At 51.7% G+C, this 18,966-nt stretch overlaps 1 protein-coding gene across 3 annotated transcripts in view; it reads left to right on the forward strand.

Moving 5' to 3' along the window:
• The window catches only part of ATL1 (atlastin GTPase 1), a 29,100-nt gene extending 10,669 nt beyond the window's left edge, over positions 1-18,431 (forward strand). For 2 of the 3 annotated variants that reach the window (XM_065063070.1, XM_065063071.1), the window contains exons 2-13: positions 999-1,246; positions 1,586-1,720; positions 2,382-2,486; positions 3,011-3,061; positions 4,866-4,922; positions 8,540-8,632; positions 10,019-10,157; positions 11,325-11,452; positions 12,110-12,166; positions 13,348-13,419; positions 14,780-15,211; positions 17,707-18,431. In XM_065063070.1, the coding sequence (XP_064919142.1) occupies positions 999-1,246; positions 1,586-1,720; positions 2,382-2,486; positions 3,011-3,061; positions 4,866-4,922; positions 8,540-8,632; positions 10,019-10,157; positions 11,325-11,452; positions 12,110-12,166; positions 13,348-13,419; positions 14,780-15,211; positions 17,707-17,817 (1,628 nt within the window). In that variant the 3' untranslated portion in view covers positions 17,818-18,431. Of the gene's footprint in view, positions 1-998; positions 1,247-1,585; positions 1,721-2,381; positions 2,487-3,010; positions 3,062-4,865; positions 4,923-8,539; positions 8,633-10,018; positions 10,158-11,324; positions 11,453-12,109; positions 12,167-13,347; positions 13,420-14,779; positions 15,212-16,658; positions 16,674-17,706 lie in introns of all 3 variants that reach the window. The other variant, XM_065063069.1, reaches the window with a different exon arrangement.
• The last annotated feature ends 535 nt before the right edge of the window (positions 18,432-18,966 follow it).

An 18,966-nucleotide genomic window follows, 5' to 3' on the forward strand; every position in this document is an offset into this window, starting at 1 on the left:
AGCGTTAGCGCAGGCTGCAGATGAGCAGGGCTCTGCGGTTGCTACAGAAACAGCACTCGTGCGGGATGCACCGAGGCAGCGTCTTTTGATAGAGACACGATAAATGTGGCCTGTGCCAGGGCTAATGGGCAGGAAGGCCAATGGTACCTGGGGTGGGTTAGAAGGGGGTGGTCAGTAGGTCAGAGAGGTTCTCCTGCCCCTCTGCTCTGCCCTGGGGAGACCACACATGCAATATTGTGTCCAGCTGTGGCCCCTCAGTTCCAGAAGGACAGGGAACTGCTGGAGAGAGTCCAGCGCAGCCACCAAGATGCTGAAGGGAGTGGAGCATCTCCCGTGTGAGGAAAGGCTGAGGGAGCTGGGGCTCTGGAGCTGGACAAGAGGAGACTGAGGGTGACTCATTCCTGGGGATCAATATGGAAAGGGGGAGTGTCATGAGGATGGAGCCAGGCTCTTCTGGTGACAACCAGTGACAGGACAAGGGGCAATGGGTTCAAACTGGAACACAAGAGGTTCCACTTAAATTTGAGAAGAGAGTTCTTCCCGGTGAGGGTGGCAGAGCCTGGCCCAGGCTGCCCAGGGGGTTGTGGAGTCTCCTTCTCTGCAGACATTCCAACCCGCCTGGACACCTTCCTGTGTAACCTCATCTGGGTGTTCCTGCTCCATGGGGGGATTGCACTGGGTGAGCTTGCGAGGTCCCTTCCAATCCCTGACATTCTGGGATTCTGTCTAATGGAGGTGTTACAGCAGGCTTTGGTTTGTAAGAAGTTGTTGTGGGCAAGAAGAGGGTGATGTGTTCTCCACTTCAACTCTTGTAGGACAATAACTGGTGGCCCCAAAGCGGTGGGGAGTCTCCAGTGAGATGTCTGAGGAATGGCTCAACAAACATCTGCTCTGAACGATGCTGTTTTGGGGTGGAAATTCAGGCCCTGTCCAGCCCTGCTGCATGTGTTTCTGCAGAAGAAGGAACCTAACAGCCCTTGTTTTATTTGTTTATACAGGTAGTTTTTCAGACAAGACTTACGAGTGGAGCTCAGAGGAGGAAGAGTCGGTGAGGAAGGCAGGACCAGTGCAAGTCCTCATTGTCAAAGATGACCATTCCTTCGAGCTGGATGAAGCTGCGCTCAACCGCATCCTCCTCGCAGAGGCTGTCAGAGATAAAGAGGTCGTGGCCGTGTCTGTCGCTGGAGCTTTTAGGAAAGGAAAATCATTCCTGATGGACTTCATGCTGCGGTATATGTACAATAAGGTATGGATTCCCAGGGGTATGGTGTGCTGCCCATTGCTCCCGTCTACCACACAGGGATGAGCTGGACAAGACATTGGTTTGGTGTTTTGGGGATGCTCAAGCTTCTCATTAGAATGAGCTTCACAAAATCAAATGGAGCAGGTCCTCCCACAGCCCCGTGCACGGGTGGGTTTCTACTGGACTCTTGATTTTGGAGCAGAGCTGTTCACATCAGTTGCCCTGCAGCAAACCTCTCTTAGAGGGGCTGCCCCTCACCAGCGCTGGGGTGGAGGGAGCACAGAGGAAAGGTGTAAAATCAAAGTGAGATGAGAACCCAGCAACTTGCGTTCCTCCCTGCAGGAAGCGGTGGACTGGGTTGGAGATTACAACGAGCCTCTGACTGGTTTCTCCTGGCGGGGAGGCTCCGAGCGGGAGACGACCGGCATTCAGATATGGAGCGAGGTTTTCCTGGTGGACAAGCCCGATGGTAAAAAGGTGAAGATGAAGACCAAGGTCTTCAATCCCATATTTATCATGAATGGGTTTAATGCGATGAGTTGCTATGATGTCTGGGTGTCCCTGATGTGATCTCTAGGTGTCCCTCTAACTTTGGGCAGCCCAGAGTTTATTTCTGTGCTATTCCCAGAGATCTCAAATCTGAGGTCCTTGAAAACTACTCTCCTTTCTTAGAGCAGTAGCTGTAAAATGGAGTGTTCAGGGTGGTCAAATACAATGCAAACTGGATTTTGGGGCATGTTGCAAATTCAGCTTATAGCCAGGAATATTTGTATTCACCTACTCTTCAACAAAGAGCCCAGCACCAAAGTGACACTGAATTATTCATGGTGTGATTTCTGATGCTGTCTCGATGTGTTTTGGGTTAAGGAGGTGCAATACGCTGCTGTGGTTGTCTTCTGTGACATGAAGCAAATGCAGATTCAGGAAATGACCCATCCACACTGACAGCAAGTATTTGCTGCTCTTTTCCTTCGTCTTCCACCAAGTATAAGTCTGAAGCAGAAGCAGTGAGATTCCCAGCACAATAAAGCAGCTGACATTCACCCCTCAAGCCCCTTTGGCACTCGAGAGTGATTTTGCTTGGATGCAGATGCTGAATGGGTGCATCCAAGCTGACGTGGAGCTTTCTGCCCCTCAGGTCGCAGTGTTGCTGATGGACACGCAGGGGACCTTTGACAGCCAGTCCACCCTGCGGGATTCGGCCACCGTGTTTGCCCTTAGCACAATGATCAGCTCGATCCAGGTAGGAAGGGGGATGTCTGCAGGAATCGCTTTCCTAAAAGGTGGTGGCAAAAACCCGGTAGCTTGGCACCGGCCAGGGCTTTTGGTGGGAGAGACAAAGGCCATCGCGTTGGCTGCACTGAGGGCAGGATCCACACAATTCCATCGTCGCAGGGAACAGTCTCATCTCCTCACCTCGCCCCAAGGGCTTCCCTTCCTACCGTCTGGCCTCTGCTCTTGGAGGGCAGCGTGAATGGGATGGAAGTCTTGGAGCTGACAGACTTACAGACTGGGTCACATCAGCCCCTGGTGTTCCCATGCCAGAGTGTTTTTCTGCGCAGGGAGCAGCAGTGTACGTCTCTCTGACAGTGGGAGTCTGTCCGGCAGTCCAGCCGTGTTTGGGACCTGGCTTGTACCGGCACCACGGACTGGGTGGGACTTGGTCTGTGTCCCCATGGTCCTGTAGGCTTTAACCACATCAACGCACGTGTTGCCCCGAAGGAGATGCCATTCTGAGCGCTCTGAAGTTTTTGTTTTTAAATGCAGGTTTATAACTTGTCCCAGAACGTGCAGGAGGATGATCTGCAGCACTTGCAGGTAAGACCCTCGTCCCTGTGTCTGGGTTATGCTCTGCACTTGCAAACTGTGGTGCTCGGGAAATTATAGAATCACAGAATGTCCTGAGTTGGAAGGGACCCACAAGGATCATCAAGTCCAACCGCTGTCCCTGCACAGGACACCCCACAGTTCACACCATGTGTCTGAGGGTGTTGTCCAGTCTCTTCTTGAACACTGTCAGATTTGGGGCTGTGACACCTCCCTGGGGAGCCTGTTCAGTGTCCAGCACCTCTGGGGAAGAACCTCATGTCCAACTGAGCCTCCCTGGCACATCTTCCCTGGGGTTCTGTCATTGGTCACCAGGGAGGAGGGATCAGCACCTGCCCTTCCTGTAAAGGCACTTTCACATTCGGAGCTACAAAATGGTTTCTCAGTTGCCCAACTCTCATTTGAAAGGAGGTTGTAGTGAGGTGGGTGTTGGTCTCTTCTGACTAAAAAGCGCCAGGAGCAGAGGAAACGGCCTCAAGTTGCGCCAGGGGAGGTTGAGGTTGGATCTGGGAACAATTTCTTCCCCAAAGGGCTGTGGGGCATTGGAACAGGCTGCCCAGGGCAGTGCTGCAGTCACCAGCCCTGGAGGGTTGGACTGATGGTAGATTTACTTCTCAGGACATGGGGCAGTGCCAGGAGTGGGGGAACAGTTGGACTCAATGATCTTGAGCGTCTTTTCTGATCAAAATGATTCTGTGGTTCTATACTGGTTCATGGGCATGGAGGAACAGTCACTTGGGTTGGAACCTGTCTTCCCTGTGCTCCTGTAACGTGGATTCATGGGGGCCTGGGTCCCCTGGCAGGGCACTCAGTGGGACACTCACCAGCAGGGACTGTTCCTGTCCCTGGGACATGTGTCTTCCTCTCAGCTGGTGGCCCGTGGAGCTGGCAATGACCCATGGCTGTGCTTCATGCTTGAACAGGGGGTGGGGGGCACGGGGAGGCCAAAAGAACCGAGGCTGTTGAGACAAAAGTGCCTGAGAGGGGACATGGTGATGGTCTTCAGCTGCATAGCAGCCCGCTGCAAAGCAGAGGGCAGTATCTCTTCTTATATCCATTTCCTGGTATTACCTCTAGCTTTCTCTTCTGTTTAGATGCCTAATTGATTGGTTAGGTAGGTTTTTCCAGGAGCTTAAGAAAAAAGAAAAGAAAAGCAAAAGTCCAGCTGGAAAAATCAGCATGTGAAGAATTTTGTACATTTCAGTCAGTAAATATTTTTAACAACAATGCCTTTTAAACATTGAACTTGCCCAATGCAGCTCTGATCTTTCAGTTTGGATTTTAAGCCGTTATTGTTTAAGTTGACCCATTTTTAGGCATCTGTGAAATACATTATTGTGCCTTCAGTTAGAAATTACAGTCCAGAGAGACTGGAGAGCCTTCAGATCTTGCTGGGAGGCTGATCTTTACAGTCTTTGCACAGTGGGGGTCTGCAGGGAAAGTACTTATTTCTGAATTCATTTATTGGTGTGTTTAAAGCGAGGGGTCTCCAGCACGTGAAGTGTCTGGCTGGTGTGAAAGCAACACCAAGCAGCCAATTTGAGCCATTTCTCACAGATTTGGCAGCCAAAAATTCCAGGCTGAGATCTTTCACGTGAGGGCTCAGCGCAGTGATTTTCATAACAGCTCCGGTGCCCCTCAGGTGGGAACCCAGAGCCCACAGCCAGATTCTGTTCCAGCTCTGCAACTGCTGCTGTTGGTGACTGTCACCAACTGTCCCTTGCTGCCTGTGGCCTGCAGCCGTTGTGCAGACTGACAGACTAACAGTTCTGTTGTTCTTTGCTGCTTCTTACAGCTTTTCACTGAGTACGGCCGGCTGGCCATGGAGGAGACATTCCTGAAACCTTTCCAGGTGAGTCTGAGGGTCCTGGCCACACATGGTCACAGAATCCCAGGATGTCAGGGGCTGGAAGGGCCCTGGAAAGCTCATCCAGTGCAATCCCCCCATGGAGCAGGAACACCCAGATGAGGTTACACAGGAAGGTGTCCAGGCGGGTTGGAATGTCTGCACAGAAGGAGACTCCACAACCTCCCTGGGCAGCCTGGGCCAGGCTCTGCCACCCTCACCGGGAACAAGTTTCTTCTCAAATTTAAGTGGAACGTCCTGTGTTCCAGTTTGAACCCATTGCCCCTTGTCCTGTCATTGCTTGTCACCGAGAAGAGCCTGGCTCCATCCTCCTGACACTCCCCCTTTCCATATTGATCCCCAGGAATGAGTCCCCCCTCAGTGTCCTCTTGTCCAGCTCCAGAGCCCCAGCTCCGTCAGCCTTTCCTCACACGGGAGATGCTCCACTCCCTTCAGCATCTTGGTGGCTCTAATGTCCCCTCCACTGCGGTGGCCTGGCCCTGATCTGGTCAGCTTCACCACGAGGTGTCACTGCAGTCTGCAGGAGGAGGAGGAGATGGGCATGCCTGGGGACTGACTCAGCTGCACAAAACAAAGGCTTTGTGCTTCTTTGCCCCAAAAGAGGCTTCCAAATACATCTGACATCCCTCTTTCTTTCCCCTCTGAACCCTTGCCATCCTGAGAGCTCTGCCCTGTCCTGCCAGGCTTGGAAAGCAGTCAGGTTTTGCAGCAGGTTTGTCACACTGTCACCCAGGACTGTCCAGCCGTTGCTCTGAGAGGTTTGAACCCGCCTGCCCTGGAAATCCCTGCTCCTGGTGAAATGAAAGGATGAGGATTAGCTCAGAGCTCTTGGGAGTGGCAACACAAGTGTGGGAAGGCTCAGTTTAAGTGGGGTTTTAACTTCAAATAAGGGACATCTGTTCACCCTGCTGCTTCCCAACTTGTGAAAAGCTGGCGTTCAACTAAGGGAGAGTGTTGGGCAGACAAGAGCTTGGCCTGGACACCAGAGCTGTGAGGATGGTGGGTTGTGACAGGCCCTGCCAGTAGCAAAGTGGATACGAACAAAAGTAGACCAGGTGGAGTCACCGTCCCTGGAGGGTTGAACAGATGGAGATGAGGTTCTCAGGACATGGGGCAGTGCCAGGGGTGGGTTGTGGTTGGACTCAATGGTCTTGAGGATCTTTTCCAGCCAAAATGGTTCTATGATTCTATGACTATGGCTGCACCGAATCCCGAAATGCAAATTGTAATTGGGAGTGAGTTACAGTTATTTTACTTTGCAATATAAAAAGAGAATTGCTGCCCTCACCACCACGCTAGGCGGCCATGGGGATTTATAGCATGTCTGTGGTCAGGAACGGGAAATGAAATTAAAAGGTTAAAAAATATAACAAATGGACAAATTGAGGTTTCAGGGAGCTTTGAGGGTATATAGGATGCTGGCATGGGCAGATAAATGATGTGAAAGCTGCTCATAATATGTTATTTGTAGTAGCAAGACCTAGGAGAAAATTGTAACATGGTACAGAAAAAAGCCAGACATTAAATAAATATTTCTGTTACTTATTTTAAAACTATCAGGATAACGTAGCCAAATATTTCAGTGAGAGTGAAAGACTTCCTATTCCATCAGTAAAGCGGAGGCTGCAAGGGGAAACTTTTGAATATGCTGAAGTCGTTAGGACTGTTGTAGCAGGCTCTGATTTTACCAAAGGTGTAACTGCTGTCAAGTCACACAGTTTTGTGAACAGCAAATCTTGTCAAGCAATCCCATTGTCAGTTTTTAAAAGACTGTGAGTTCGGTTGATAAAGGGAACTGTCGCCATGAGATGTTGCCTTCTGTAGCCTTATCTCCCGACGATGCCGATTAAAAGCAAGTGAACAGCATACCAAGTCAGCACTGTCTGGTTTAATCCATTCTAAATGGATTAAAAACTCATTAACTGATAGATGACAGAGCACACTGAACTAATTTTAATAGGGAATCATCATCCTTCTGAAGCATTTCCTTGGGGTCTGTGATTCCCTGTCGTCTTCATTAATGATCTGGGGAAAACCAGCAAAGGATTGGTGGTAACCTTTGTGGATGTGATGGAATTTGGTAGCAGGATGGGTGGCGATGTGGCCAGGTGAGCAGGGGAGACCTGTCAGAGTAGCCATCAGGAGCATGTTGTTAATGAGGGGCAATTTAACGGTCGGGGTGACTTAATGAGCGATGCAGGGGCCTCTGCAATAGCATCAGAGCTCGCTTTGAAGAAGAGGTTGCAGCTTGAGTTTCTTGGGTGAGGTTCCGTGCCTGGAAGTCAAACTGAACCTCTTTAATCCTTAAAATATACACATTTGTAAGGCCAAGCAGGGAGTGCAGAGGAAGCGTTGGTGTCAAGGCAGTTGCATTGATGCTGCTGGAAGGAAAGGAACGCCTGGCAGTGGAAAATGAACATTTCCCTTCGGAAACATCTCCACGGTGTGTCCTCACAGCGTAACGTGCCCTCAGCAGCCACCGGTCCCGGTCGTGATGGTTTAGCAAGGGCAGTTTGCTGTGCTGAGGATGGTGGTAAAACCAGCATGTCTGGAACAATATTGCTTCAGAAAAATAAGAAAATAATTCCCAAGTCAAACAGCGTGAGGCATAATGTGTTTGTGGAAAAGCCCTAAACATGGACATGTCTCCTGGTGTTCGGAAGAACAGCGTGTCCTGAAACAGCTCATGGGTGCAGTCCGGAATGGGCAACTCGCTGCGCTCGCTCTTTTTTTAACCTTTCCTGATGTTCCGTGGAAGAGAAATAAGGAGAGGAAATATTTTCCCTCCCTTCACTAAATCTTTGTTCTAAACATAGACAATTTTTAGGGAAATTCCAATGGAATGGATTCCTCTCGCTGACCTTCTTATTCATGTGCATGGGAGGAACGCTGGCACCTCGGCACTCAGGGCTTCCCCCCAGACTGCGCATTTGGTGCATGAAACGTAGGTCCCTTGCACAAACGAGACACTGGAGACAGGATTTTTACTGAAAACATCCCTTTTCTTCTAAAGAATAAAAGTTGAGCCTATTGGTATTTATTTATTTATTGCATAGGAACTTTGAATGCCTCAATAAAGATTACAAAAGCCAGCGATTGCTTATTCACCCCCGTTATCCTGCATCTGCTTCTCATTAAAAGTCTGTCTGGAAGGCTGCCCAGTGAAAAAGCCTGCAAAAATGAGCCTGTAAAATTCCCATAGGATGGAACTAAATGTGGCTGGAATTAGGGAGCTCGTTGCCTTTTGTCCTGCTTAGCAAAAACCTCTTTTCTTGTTTTGCAGTTGAAATGCTTGATGCTGGTTTCAAGCCAGGGGATCCAAGCGCCGCCCGGCAAAGCTGTGCAGCGGTCTGGGTTTGCTCCCCCTTCCCCCTCGTAGGACACAGCCACACGTGCAGGAGGCCCTGAACCCCCTTGTGAACCCCTTTTTGATAATACTTGGCCATTACACAACTCCCATAGCCACCCCTGGTTCTGTGATTCACAGCAAACAACAGCAATGCCTTTGACAGATGAGTGTTTTGAGCTGGAGCAACCGGTAACTTTGACTTGGAAGGTACCGTCTGGCATTGACCCCATGTGTTTCTCTCTCTGTTTTCTAGTCCCTTATATTCCTTGTTCGTGACTGGAGCTTCCCGTATGAATTTTCCTATGGATCTGATGGCGGCGCGAGGTTTTTGGAGAAGCGGCTGAAGGTTCGTTCTTTGTGCCCTGGGTTTGTTTAACGAGCAGGGGCAGCCTGGGAATACGCTCAGAGGGGTTGAAAAAGGAAGAGGTAAATCTGGCTTGTGACCCAGGGACCACACGCTGCCAGCACTGGTGGGGATGGAGGGTGTGCAGGGGTGACACCTCGATTTGGGGGACGGCTGGTGCTGGGGAGCAGGGAATGGGACACGGCACCAGCACCAGGGAGGGCTCAGCTGGGTGGCCACAGGTGTGCACAGGGATTCTGGTCACCGTCACGCTTCTCCAGTGCCTTAACATCACAGAAGAGGCATTTTAAGAGGCTGAAATATCAGAAGTTGTACCAGCACTGGTGTGGCCAGCAGGCCCAGGGCAGGGATTGTCCCCTGTCTCCCATCTGGGGTGGCCAAACCTCAAATCCTGGGGTCAGTTTTGGGCCCCTCACACCAAGAAAGGCCTTGAGGTGCTGGAGCGAGTGGAGAGAAGGGAACGGAGCTGGTGAGGGGCTGGAGCACAAGTGTGATGGAGCGGCTGAGGGACCTGGGGGGTTCAGCTGGAGAACAGGAGCTGAGGGGAGACCTTCTGATCTCTGAACTGCCTGAAAGGAGCTTGGAGCCAGGGGGGTCGGGCTCTGCTCCCCAGGAACAAGCGCCAGGAGCAGAGGAAACGGCCTCAAGTTGCGCCAGGGGAGGTTGAGGTTGGATGTGGGAACAATTTCTTCCCCAAAGGGCTGTGGGGCATTGGAACAGGCTGCCCAGGGCAGTGCTGGAGTCACCAGCCCTGGAGGGTTGGACAGACGGACATGAGGTTCTCAGGACATGGGGCAGTGCCAGGGGTGGGTTGTGGTTGGACTCGATGATTTTGAGGGTCTTTTCCAACCAAAATGATTCTGTGAATTCCCTTCCTACGTTCAGCAGAGGGCTGAGGCCGCCTGTGCGAGGCTTCTGCCCAACCCCGGCTCCCTGGGGTCTCTTACTGGAAGCAGCTGGGAGAGGCGTTAGAGGGGACTCAATACGTTCCCTAGGGAGCAGGAACGATGTTTTAGTCACAGGTAGTTTTACAGTGGTGGGCAAGGGCTCCAGTGGGATTAATCAGGAAATGCATGAGTGATTTGGTAGTGGAGAGACCTAATTAAAGGGGAGACAAGAAAGGCCCTAGTGGGAAATCCCAAATGTTTTTGTATTCCAGTCATACGTGGACATGCACATTTTCCAAACGATAATAACATGTGGTCAGAGATACTCTGGTCCCTCGGTCGCTGGAGGAGCCGCATCTTTGTCCTTGTGCTGTGAGCAGCCAGTCTGCAGCACCCCGTGCTCCTGCCAGCACCGCTTGCCCGGTGTCACCGGTGTCCCCATCAAAAGGAACCCCCCTGACCCCAAACTGCTGTCTCGCAGGTCTCGGGGAATCAGCACGAAGAGCTGCAGAACGTCAGAAAGCACATCCATTCCTGCTTCACCAAAATCTCCTGCTTCCTCTTACCTCACCCCGGCCTGAAAGTCGCCACCAACCCTAATTTCGATGGAAAACTGAAAGGTATGAAATCAAAGATCTGTTTTTTAAGCGGATACCTTAGATACCCTGGCAGGCTGTCCTGCTGGTTCCCGAAACCTCTATAAGTATTTTCCCTGAAAGGCTGGTTACACGTGCTCTAAAAGAAATGTTATTTCACTTTGAAAAGCTTTCCAAGCAATATTTAATCTTCCTGACTTACCTGATCAGCTCTTTCCCTACAGGTCAGACTCAGTACAACAGGTAAAAATAAAATAGGGGAAGGGAACAAAGCTGTCGATTTTTTTTGTTAGATGTTAAGAACCAACTGCTTACAGCATTGCTGGTTACAGGCTGTTTGCAATCTTAGCAATTAAGTGGTCCACAAGTCACTTAAAATAAATTAATGGACAGAAAGATGTTACTTTTTCTCTGGTTTTGCCTGGCTGGTGATCAGACTTGTTCTGGCAACCAGCAACAGGACAGCGAGGCAGCGACGGGCAGACGGGCCGGTGGAAGCTGAGCTCATCTCTGGTGGTTCTCCCCTTCATTTCAGACACTGAACAAGTGGTGGGGGCAGAACTGACACAGCGGTTGGCAGCAGCGGCTTCTTGACACAATTTTCTCGTTCCCTCAAAGCTGCACTCAGCTGTTTGTGCTCTGATGGAAGAAATGTGGGGAAACTTCCCCTCTCTGCTTACCTTCCAAATGCCTCGACGTTGCATTGTATTTTTCTGTCTCCAGCCTTGTGCGGTTTAATTTAAATGGCAGTGAATGGATGCCAGACACTATGACATGGTAAAAATGACTGTTAGGAGATGAATCTGCCTCTGTTGAAGTGACACAAACAGGGAAAGCACAGCAAGTGTCTGTACACTAAAGATCATGATTTGCAATGAGTGTATGTGTGCAAGTAGGAAGATGCTGCTGTCTGGATTACCAGCCTCATCAGCAAAAGCAGTTTTTTTTTCTCCATGCAGTCACATTTGTATTTTGTACAAGTATTTTTGAGACCACAATGCTGTTTAGTGGATCTGTGCACAGCTGTATATTGTCTCCGCGGGCTAAATAACAATTTAATTGGGGCCATGATAATTTCTTAGTGCTCACATCATGGAATTACAGGGTGTCAGAGTCTCTGGCGTGACTCTCCTGCTCTTGTTTCGTGTCTGGCATTGGGCTGGTACTGACAACATTGGGTTTTGTTTCCAGAAATAGATGATGAGTTCATCAAGAACTTGAAGATTTTGATTCCTTGGCTTCTTAGTCCTGAGAGCCTGGACGTGAAGGAGATCAATGGAAACCATATCACCTGCCGAGGCCTTGTGGAGTATTTTAAGGTATTGGCTTATTTAAGAGAAATCTGGCTTGTTCATTTGCAGCACGCTTGCACTTTTGGTGTAATTAAAGAGGAAAGCAGCAGGCAGGCCAGCACATGGTGCTGCAGGAGATGTTCTTGGTCTAGCTAGCAGTCCTGACTCTCATTGCTGCAGAAAGCAAACACCTCGGTGTTGAGGTCTTATTGGACCACGCAGCGAGCCTGAGACACAGACAGGGCTGTTCTCGTGCCCTGGAGAACCCGTGGCCTGAGGGCCGGATTCCCATTGCCTTAGGAACAAAAGCTTATGTTTGTTGTCATGACTACTGGGACGTTTAAATGCAAGATATCAGTGAGTAATTCTCACCACCTGCTCTCTGGGGCTACCTGACTCTGGCTTCTCTTTCACTGAATGCTGGAGGTGGGTGCAGACCTGATGGGAGGTTTGAGCATAAATGGTGGATTGGGAGCCTTGAGTGACCAGCTCTGGCCACCCAAAGAGTCGTCCTCGAGCATTTTCTGACAGATATCCCCTGCAGAAACCACCCTGTGCCACGAACCTCCTCTTCTGTACATTTAGCATCCTCCTAAAGCTGTGTCTGGAACCGGGGGGGTGTTTGTGTGTTGCTCCCAAACGCCGTGTTCAGCGTGATTTCATTTTCTGTGCGCTGTTTTGCAGGCGTACATAAAGATCTACCAAGGGGAAGAATTGCCACACCCGAAGTCCATGCTGCAGGTATGCGTGAGCTGTAATTACCATTAATTTCCAATTAATCATCAGAGGTGTCCAGCTAGTGCAGCATGTTGGCTCTTCTGTGATTTTGTTTTGAATACCTTAGTGTTACAACCCAAAACCCAACCGTTTCTGGAAATATTTGGCAGTGATGAGTCTAATAGGGCTTAGCAATTGCAGCATCAGCCAGATCAGCTGAAATGATTCCCCCGCAGGTAAATCGCATTGTCCTGGGCTGCGGTGGCTCTGCATGGGGACGATATGTGGGGCCACATGGGGAGGTGACATTGCCCTGCATGGGAAGGTGACAAAGGGCAACAGGGAGGGCACAGGGAGGACAACGAAGATGCTGAAGGGAGTGGAGCATCTCCCGTGTGAGGAAAGGCTGAGGGAGCTGGGGCTCTGGAGCTGGACAAGAGGAGACTGAGGGGGGACTCATTCATGGGGATCAATATGGAAAGGGGGAGTGTCAGGAGGATGGAGCCAGGCTCTTCTTTGTGACAACCAGTGATAGGACAAGGGGTAATGGGTTCAAACTGGAACACAAGAGGTTCCATTTAGATTTGAGGAGAAACTTGTTCCTGGTGAGGGTGGCAGAGCCTGGCCCAGGCTGCCCAGGGGGTTGTGGAGTCTCCTTCTGTGCAGACATTCCAACCCGCCTGGACACCTTCCTGTGTAACCTCATCTGGGTGTTCCTGCTCCATGGGGGGATTGCACTGCATGAGCTTTCCAGGGCCCTTCCAACCCCTGACATTCTGGGATTCTGTGACATTGCCCCGCACAGGCTGCAGTTCTGCTCTCCAAGCCAGAGCTTTGCGGGAGGTCACAGCTGTGGCTGTTTACATGTGGCTGAGCCTTTTATCTGTTTTTCTTGCTGTTTCCCACAGCTGAAGCCAAAGTTCTCATTGCTGTGGCTTGGAGGGTAGGAATCCTCTCTTCATATGGGCTTTAGCCTGGGGGGATTGAGGAGACTGGGTGTATAAATACAGGATGATCTGCTTTGGCTTTGGTCAGTGGCTGGGGAGACTGTGCTTGGCTACAACAGGGGAAGTGTTTAATTCTCTCTGTGTGGGGTTCCAGACTATAGGTACCCAGGCACCCGGTGGCTGCTACTTTCTGTAATTAAGACTCATTAACCCTGACTTTCTGCAGCTAATCTTTGCACCCTTTTGCCCTTTTCGCAGGCCACAGCCGAAGCCAACAATTTAGCAGCAGTTGCCACCGCCAAAGACACCTACAGCAGGAGAATGGAGGAGGTGGGTGGTGCTGCGCGTGGTCTCTGCTGAGTTCGCATCCCCAGCGTTCCCCAGCCCAACAATATGATGCGTGACCATGCTGCCTGTGCTGTGGCTGCTGCTAATTAGGGGATAAAGTCATTCAAACTGGCTTTTCACCTGTGCCCTGCCCTGGCAGCCCCTCTCTGAGCTCTGCTCAGGGTGGTTGTGATGTTTAAGGTGAAGCTCAGACCTCAGCCTGTCCCCAGCTGCTTCCAGAGCTCGACACTCTCCATCAGCATTGGAAATCGTTGTTTCTAGGCAGTAAAAAGGTGCGGAGCCGCGTGGCCAGGCTGCCTGTGGACCACCCGGGGTTTTAGAACTCACGTGTCTGTACTCTGAAGCAGAAGGAAAATACCGTGGGCTAAAACATCCTGAGGTGCAGGATCCTCAGTGTTGTCCGAGGTCCGCACGTGGGTTGTGAGGGAGTTGAGCCGGGGAGCTGTGCAGATGCCCGCTGTCCCCTTGTACCCTGCGCCTCACAGAGCTGTCCCAGGTGGACACACAGGCCTGCAGAACTTTCTGGTGGGCAGTGCCAGGTCTGGAGAGCCCCAATTGCAGTGCTTTGCACGGCACAGCACAGGAGCTCCAGTATAAGTTGGGGAATGACCTGTTGGAGAGCAGCGTAGGGGAAAGGGACCTGGGGGTCCTGGGGACAGCAGGGTGACCATGAGCCAGCACTGGGCCCTTGTGGCCAGGAAGCCAATGGTACCTGGGGTGGGTTAGAAGGGGGTGGTCAGTAGGTCAGAGAGGTTCTCCTGCCCCTCTGCTCTGCCCTGGGGAGACCACACCTGGAATATTGTGTCCAGCTGTGGCCCCTCAGTTCCAGCAGGACAGGGAACTGCTGGAGAGAGTCCAGCGCAGCCACCAAGATGCTGAAGGGAGTGGAGCATCTCCCGTGTGAGGAAAGGCTGAGGGAGCTGGGGCTCTGGAGCTGGACAAGAGGAGACTGAGGGGGGACTCATTCCTGGGGATCAATATGGAAAGGGGGAGTGTCAGGAGGATGGAGCCAGGCTCTTCTCAGTGACAACTAATGATAGGACAAGGGGTAATGGGTGCAAACTGGAACACAAGAGGTTCCACTTGAATTTGAGAAGAAACTTGTTCCTGGTGAGGGTGGCAGAGCCTGGCCCAGGCTGCCCAGGGGGTTGTGGAGTCTCCTTCTGTGCAGACATTCCAACCCGCCTGGACACCTTCCTGTGTAACCTCATCTGGGTGTTCCTGCTCCATGGGGGGATTGCACTGGATGAGCTTTCCAGGGCCCTTCCAACCCCTGACATTCTGGGGTTCTGTGATTCTGTTTCTGGAGTATTTGACTGCGTTTCCTGTGTTTTCCACGCAGGTCTGTGGTGGGGACAAGCCCTTCCTCGCACCTAGTGACCTCCAGAGCAAACACCTGGAGCTGAAGGAGGAAGCTGTGAAGCTGTTCCGTGGGGTGAAGAAGATGGGTGGGGAGGAATTCAGCCGTCGCTACCTCCAGCAGCTGGAGAACGAAATCGATGAGCTGTACGTCCAGTACATCAAGCACAACGACAGCAAGAACATCTTCCACGCCGCCCGCACTCCCGCCACGCTCTTTGTGGTCATCTTCATCACTTACGTGATAGCTGGAGTGACCGGCTTCATTGGCTTGGACATCATAGCCAGTCTGTGCAACATGATCATGGGCTTGACACTGATCACACTGTGCACCTGGGCCTATATCAGATACTCTGGGGAGTACAGAGAACTGGGCGCAGTAATAGACCAAGTGGCTGCAGCGTTATGGGACCAGGTAGGATAAAAATCTTTGATTTCAAACAAACAAACAAAACCCCAACAAGTTCCTAAGTGTTGAGTTTCCTGGGGCTTTTCCTCCTCTGTGAAATGGCTTTTGCATTTTGTTGGATGCCCTGTATGGGCACTGGGGAGGCCAGACCGTGTATCCTGGGGTCAGTTTTGGGCCCCTCACACCAAGAAAGGCCTTGAGGTGCTGGAGCGAGTGGAGAGAAGGGAACGGAGCTGGTGAGGGGCTGGAGCACAAGTGTGATGGAGCGGCTGAGGGACCTGGGGGGTTCAGCTGGAGAACAGGAGCTGAGGGGAGACCTTCTGATCTCTGAACTGCCTGAAAGGAGCTTGGAGCCAGGGGGGTCGGGCTCTGCTCCCCAGGAACAAGCGCCAGGAGCAGAGGAAACGGCCTCAAGTTGCACCAGGGGAGGTTGAGGTTGGATCTGGGAACAATTTCTTCCCCAAAGGGCTGTGGGGCATTGGAACAGGCTGCCCAGGGCAGTGCTGGAGTCACCAGCCCTGAAGGGTTGGACAGACGGACATGAGGTTCTCAGGGACATGGGGCAGTGCCAGGGGAGCGTTATGGTTGGACTCGATGATCTTGAGGGTCTTTTCCAGCCAAAACAATTCTGTGATTCTATGCTAACGCTCAAACAGCTGCAATGGCCTCCGGCTCTGCTGGGTGAGCTCAGTGTCTGCTCAGCCCTCAGGAGCCACCAGCCACAGCTGCAGGTTTTATTTCTGTAGTGCTCCATGGCCATTCTCCACAGCTTCTCTGCTTTTTATCTACCAGCGAGATTTTTGACTGACAGCAACCACATTGGCCTGCAGAGAGCTTTGGGGGATAAAAATGACCGTTTATAATAGAATCACAGAATGGTTTGGGTTGAAGGGACCTTCCCAGCTCCCCAGTGCCCCCCCTGCCATGAGCAGGGACATCTTCACCAGCTCAGGTTGCTCAGAGCCCCGTCCAGCCTGGCCTGGGATGTCTTCAGGGATGGTTCATCCACCACCTCTCTGGCCAACCTGGGCCAGGCTCTCACCACCCTCACTCAGTTCCTTCACCCCTGGGTTGGTTGCTGCTCGGCCTTTTTGCCTTTAAAACACGGTGGATGGAGAACAAGAGCAGCCCAGCGCCTGGATCCGTCCCGGCTGCCCGATGGGGATGCTGAGCGTCCAGTGCGGCTGCTGCGCTCGGTGCTGTTTGCTCAGGGATCCGTCCCGGGTGCCTTTGGGACATTATGTCGTGTTGAAGCCCAGTGTTTGCACATCCCTGTGCAGGAGCCGTCAGGGTGTTTAACAAGCGGGGGGTGGCCGGAGCCACGAGGGGTCCTGCAAGGACAGCGTGTGCGGGGCAGCGCTGTGCGCGCCGTGCGCCCCGTGGCCGTGTGTGATACACAGAGATGCCTCTTTTTTCCTTTCTCTCCTTTTTCCCTCGCAATGCCTCTCCGCAGGGAAGCACCAACGAGGTAAGTGGCTCTTTTCTCCGCATGCGACACCGGGGAAAAGCTGCTTGTCCCCCGCTGCACGTTTCGGCCGCGTCGCTGTGCGCTTGTGGAGGCCGGGGGATGCGGGGGGTCTGGGCAGCGGCTGCATCCTGACCCCGCACCGGGGGTGCTCCCTGCGGCCCTGGCGAAGCGCATTACATCAGTGTGGGCGCTGTGCTCCCGGCGGCGCTGGAAGCCAAGTCGGGGAGAGATTTGGGCGGGGAGCGTTTGTTAGGCTGGCGAATTTCATCTTTTCACCCACTAGATCTGTTTGGGGATTTTCTGAGGTCAAAGCAGAGCACCAGTTTGTTTCGTAGCACCAGCCGCGCAGCTGAGGAGCCCCCGTGCTTGGCGAGGCCTCTCTGGACGTGCCGTGTGTTGTGTTTTGGGCAAAACCACCCCATAGCAGATGGAACACAGAGCCTGGGCAGCATATTTGATCTCCCCAGGAATTAAAAGTAGTTAAAAATCAACCCATTTGGTACCTCCCGGTGCTGAAATGCTGAGCAGCTCGAACCTCGCTGAGCTCGGGTTTTGCTCCAGCTTATGCCTAAATTAGCACAAAATGCTGCGAGGGCATCGCCTTCAAGACCCCCGGAGCCCTTTCAACCCCTCACCCCGTTCCTGCTGCAGTTTCAGCCGCTGCACAGGGGACTGGAGCCTCATCTCTGACATTAGTTCTGCAGGGAAAAGGCTTTTCTGTCAGGCAAAATGCACCCGGGTACACGTGGAAAACGGCAAAATTAGAAGGAAAAAATCAGCAGGAGAATAATAATCTAGAGCAAGCAGGTACGTGTCCCGTAGCAAACTCCATGTGGTGTAAAACAAAGCGCTGAGGATGCAGAGATTTAAATTCTGAGTGAACCCCGTAGAGAAAAACCAACTCCAGCTCAACGTTGATTTATCCCATAACCCAGTATGGTGAAATATTCAACTGCTTCTCCGTGCTGGAGCTTTGTCACCCACAAACGGCACTGGGGCTGCGCTAACCAACCTCCTGCTGCTCTTCCCGCAGGCTTTGTACAAGCTGTACAGCGCGGCCGCCACGCACAGACACTTGTACCATCACGCCTTCCCCGCGCAGCGAGACGCGCCGGCCCAGGGCGCCGACAGGAAGAACATGTGAGTGTCCCCGGGGTGTCCCCAGGGACGTCCCCTCCCCGCCCCCGACCCAGCGGAGAGCGAGGCTGTTGGTTCGGTTTGGTGTTGGTTCGCCGGCATGTTTTTCGTTCTGTTCATATGTACATAGCGGTACCGCCGCGGCTCCAAAGTGCTTTTGGTTTGTAACAGCCAGCGTTACCTCCCAGCTAATTTATGAAGCCTTATTTTCCTCCTTAATTAGTTCACTGAAAGAAAACGTAATTTACATGATACCGCAACTAAAAATCTTCCAGACCTTTGCAATTCTTCAACAGCCAATTTATTTTCAGGTACTTGAACAAGCTGTAACACATAACCAATTGTTTTCTTCAATTAACTATTTAATTAAACATACTTAAAGATGTATTAACTTGCTTTATCAGAAGCTGCAAGGGCACTTCTGCTGTGGTATGTTCATGACCTTGTGCGGAAAGCAGATTTTCCTGTTCGTAAGCGATGCACAAAGTATCACTCTGTATACGTGCTGGAGCAAGTCTCACTGTATTTCTGTGTATATATTCATTCTAGTGCATACAAAGTGTGTTCACAGTTTATTCTTTTATCGTCAGGACTATTAAAGTTGCTTTTGGTTCCTAAGAAGTTGGTTGTACAAAGAAGTTATTGACCAGAGGCGAGAGCTGCTCCTCCGGTATTCCATTCCCTTCCCTTCCCTTCCCTTCCCTTCCCTTCCCTTCCCTTCCCTTCCCTTCCCTTCCCTTCCCTTCCCTTCCCTTCCCTTCCCTTCCCTTCCCTTCCCTTCCCTTCCCTTCCCTTCCCTTCCCTTCCCTTCCCTTCCCTTCACTTTTCACTTCACTTCCCTTCCCTTCCCTCCACACCACTTCACTTCTGTTCCCTCCACTTCATTTAACTTCACTTCAGTTCCCTCCACTCCACTTCACTTCAGTTCCCTCCACTCCACTTCACTTCAGTTCCCTCCACTCCACTTCACTTCTGTTCCCTCCACTCCACTTCACTTCTGTTCCCTCCACTCCACTTCACTTCTGTTCCCGCCACTTCACTTCTGTTCCTTCCACTCCACTTCAGTTCCTTCCACTCCACTTCACTTCAGTTCCCTCCACTTCACTTCACTTCTGTTCCCTCCACTTCACTTCAATTCTGTTCCCTCCACTCCACT

This window comes from Columba livia, chromosome 5 (genome assembly GCF_036013475.1).
Source record: "Columba livia isolate bColLiv1 breed racing homer chromosome 5, bColLiv1.pat.W.v2, whole genome shotgun sequence".
Taxonomy (NCBI): Eukaryota; Metazoa; Chordata; class Aves; order Columbiformes; family Columbidae; genus Columba; species Columba livia.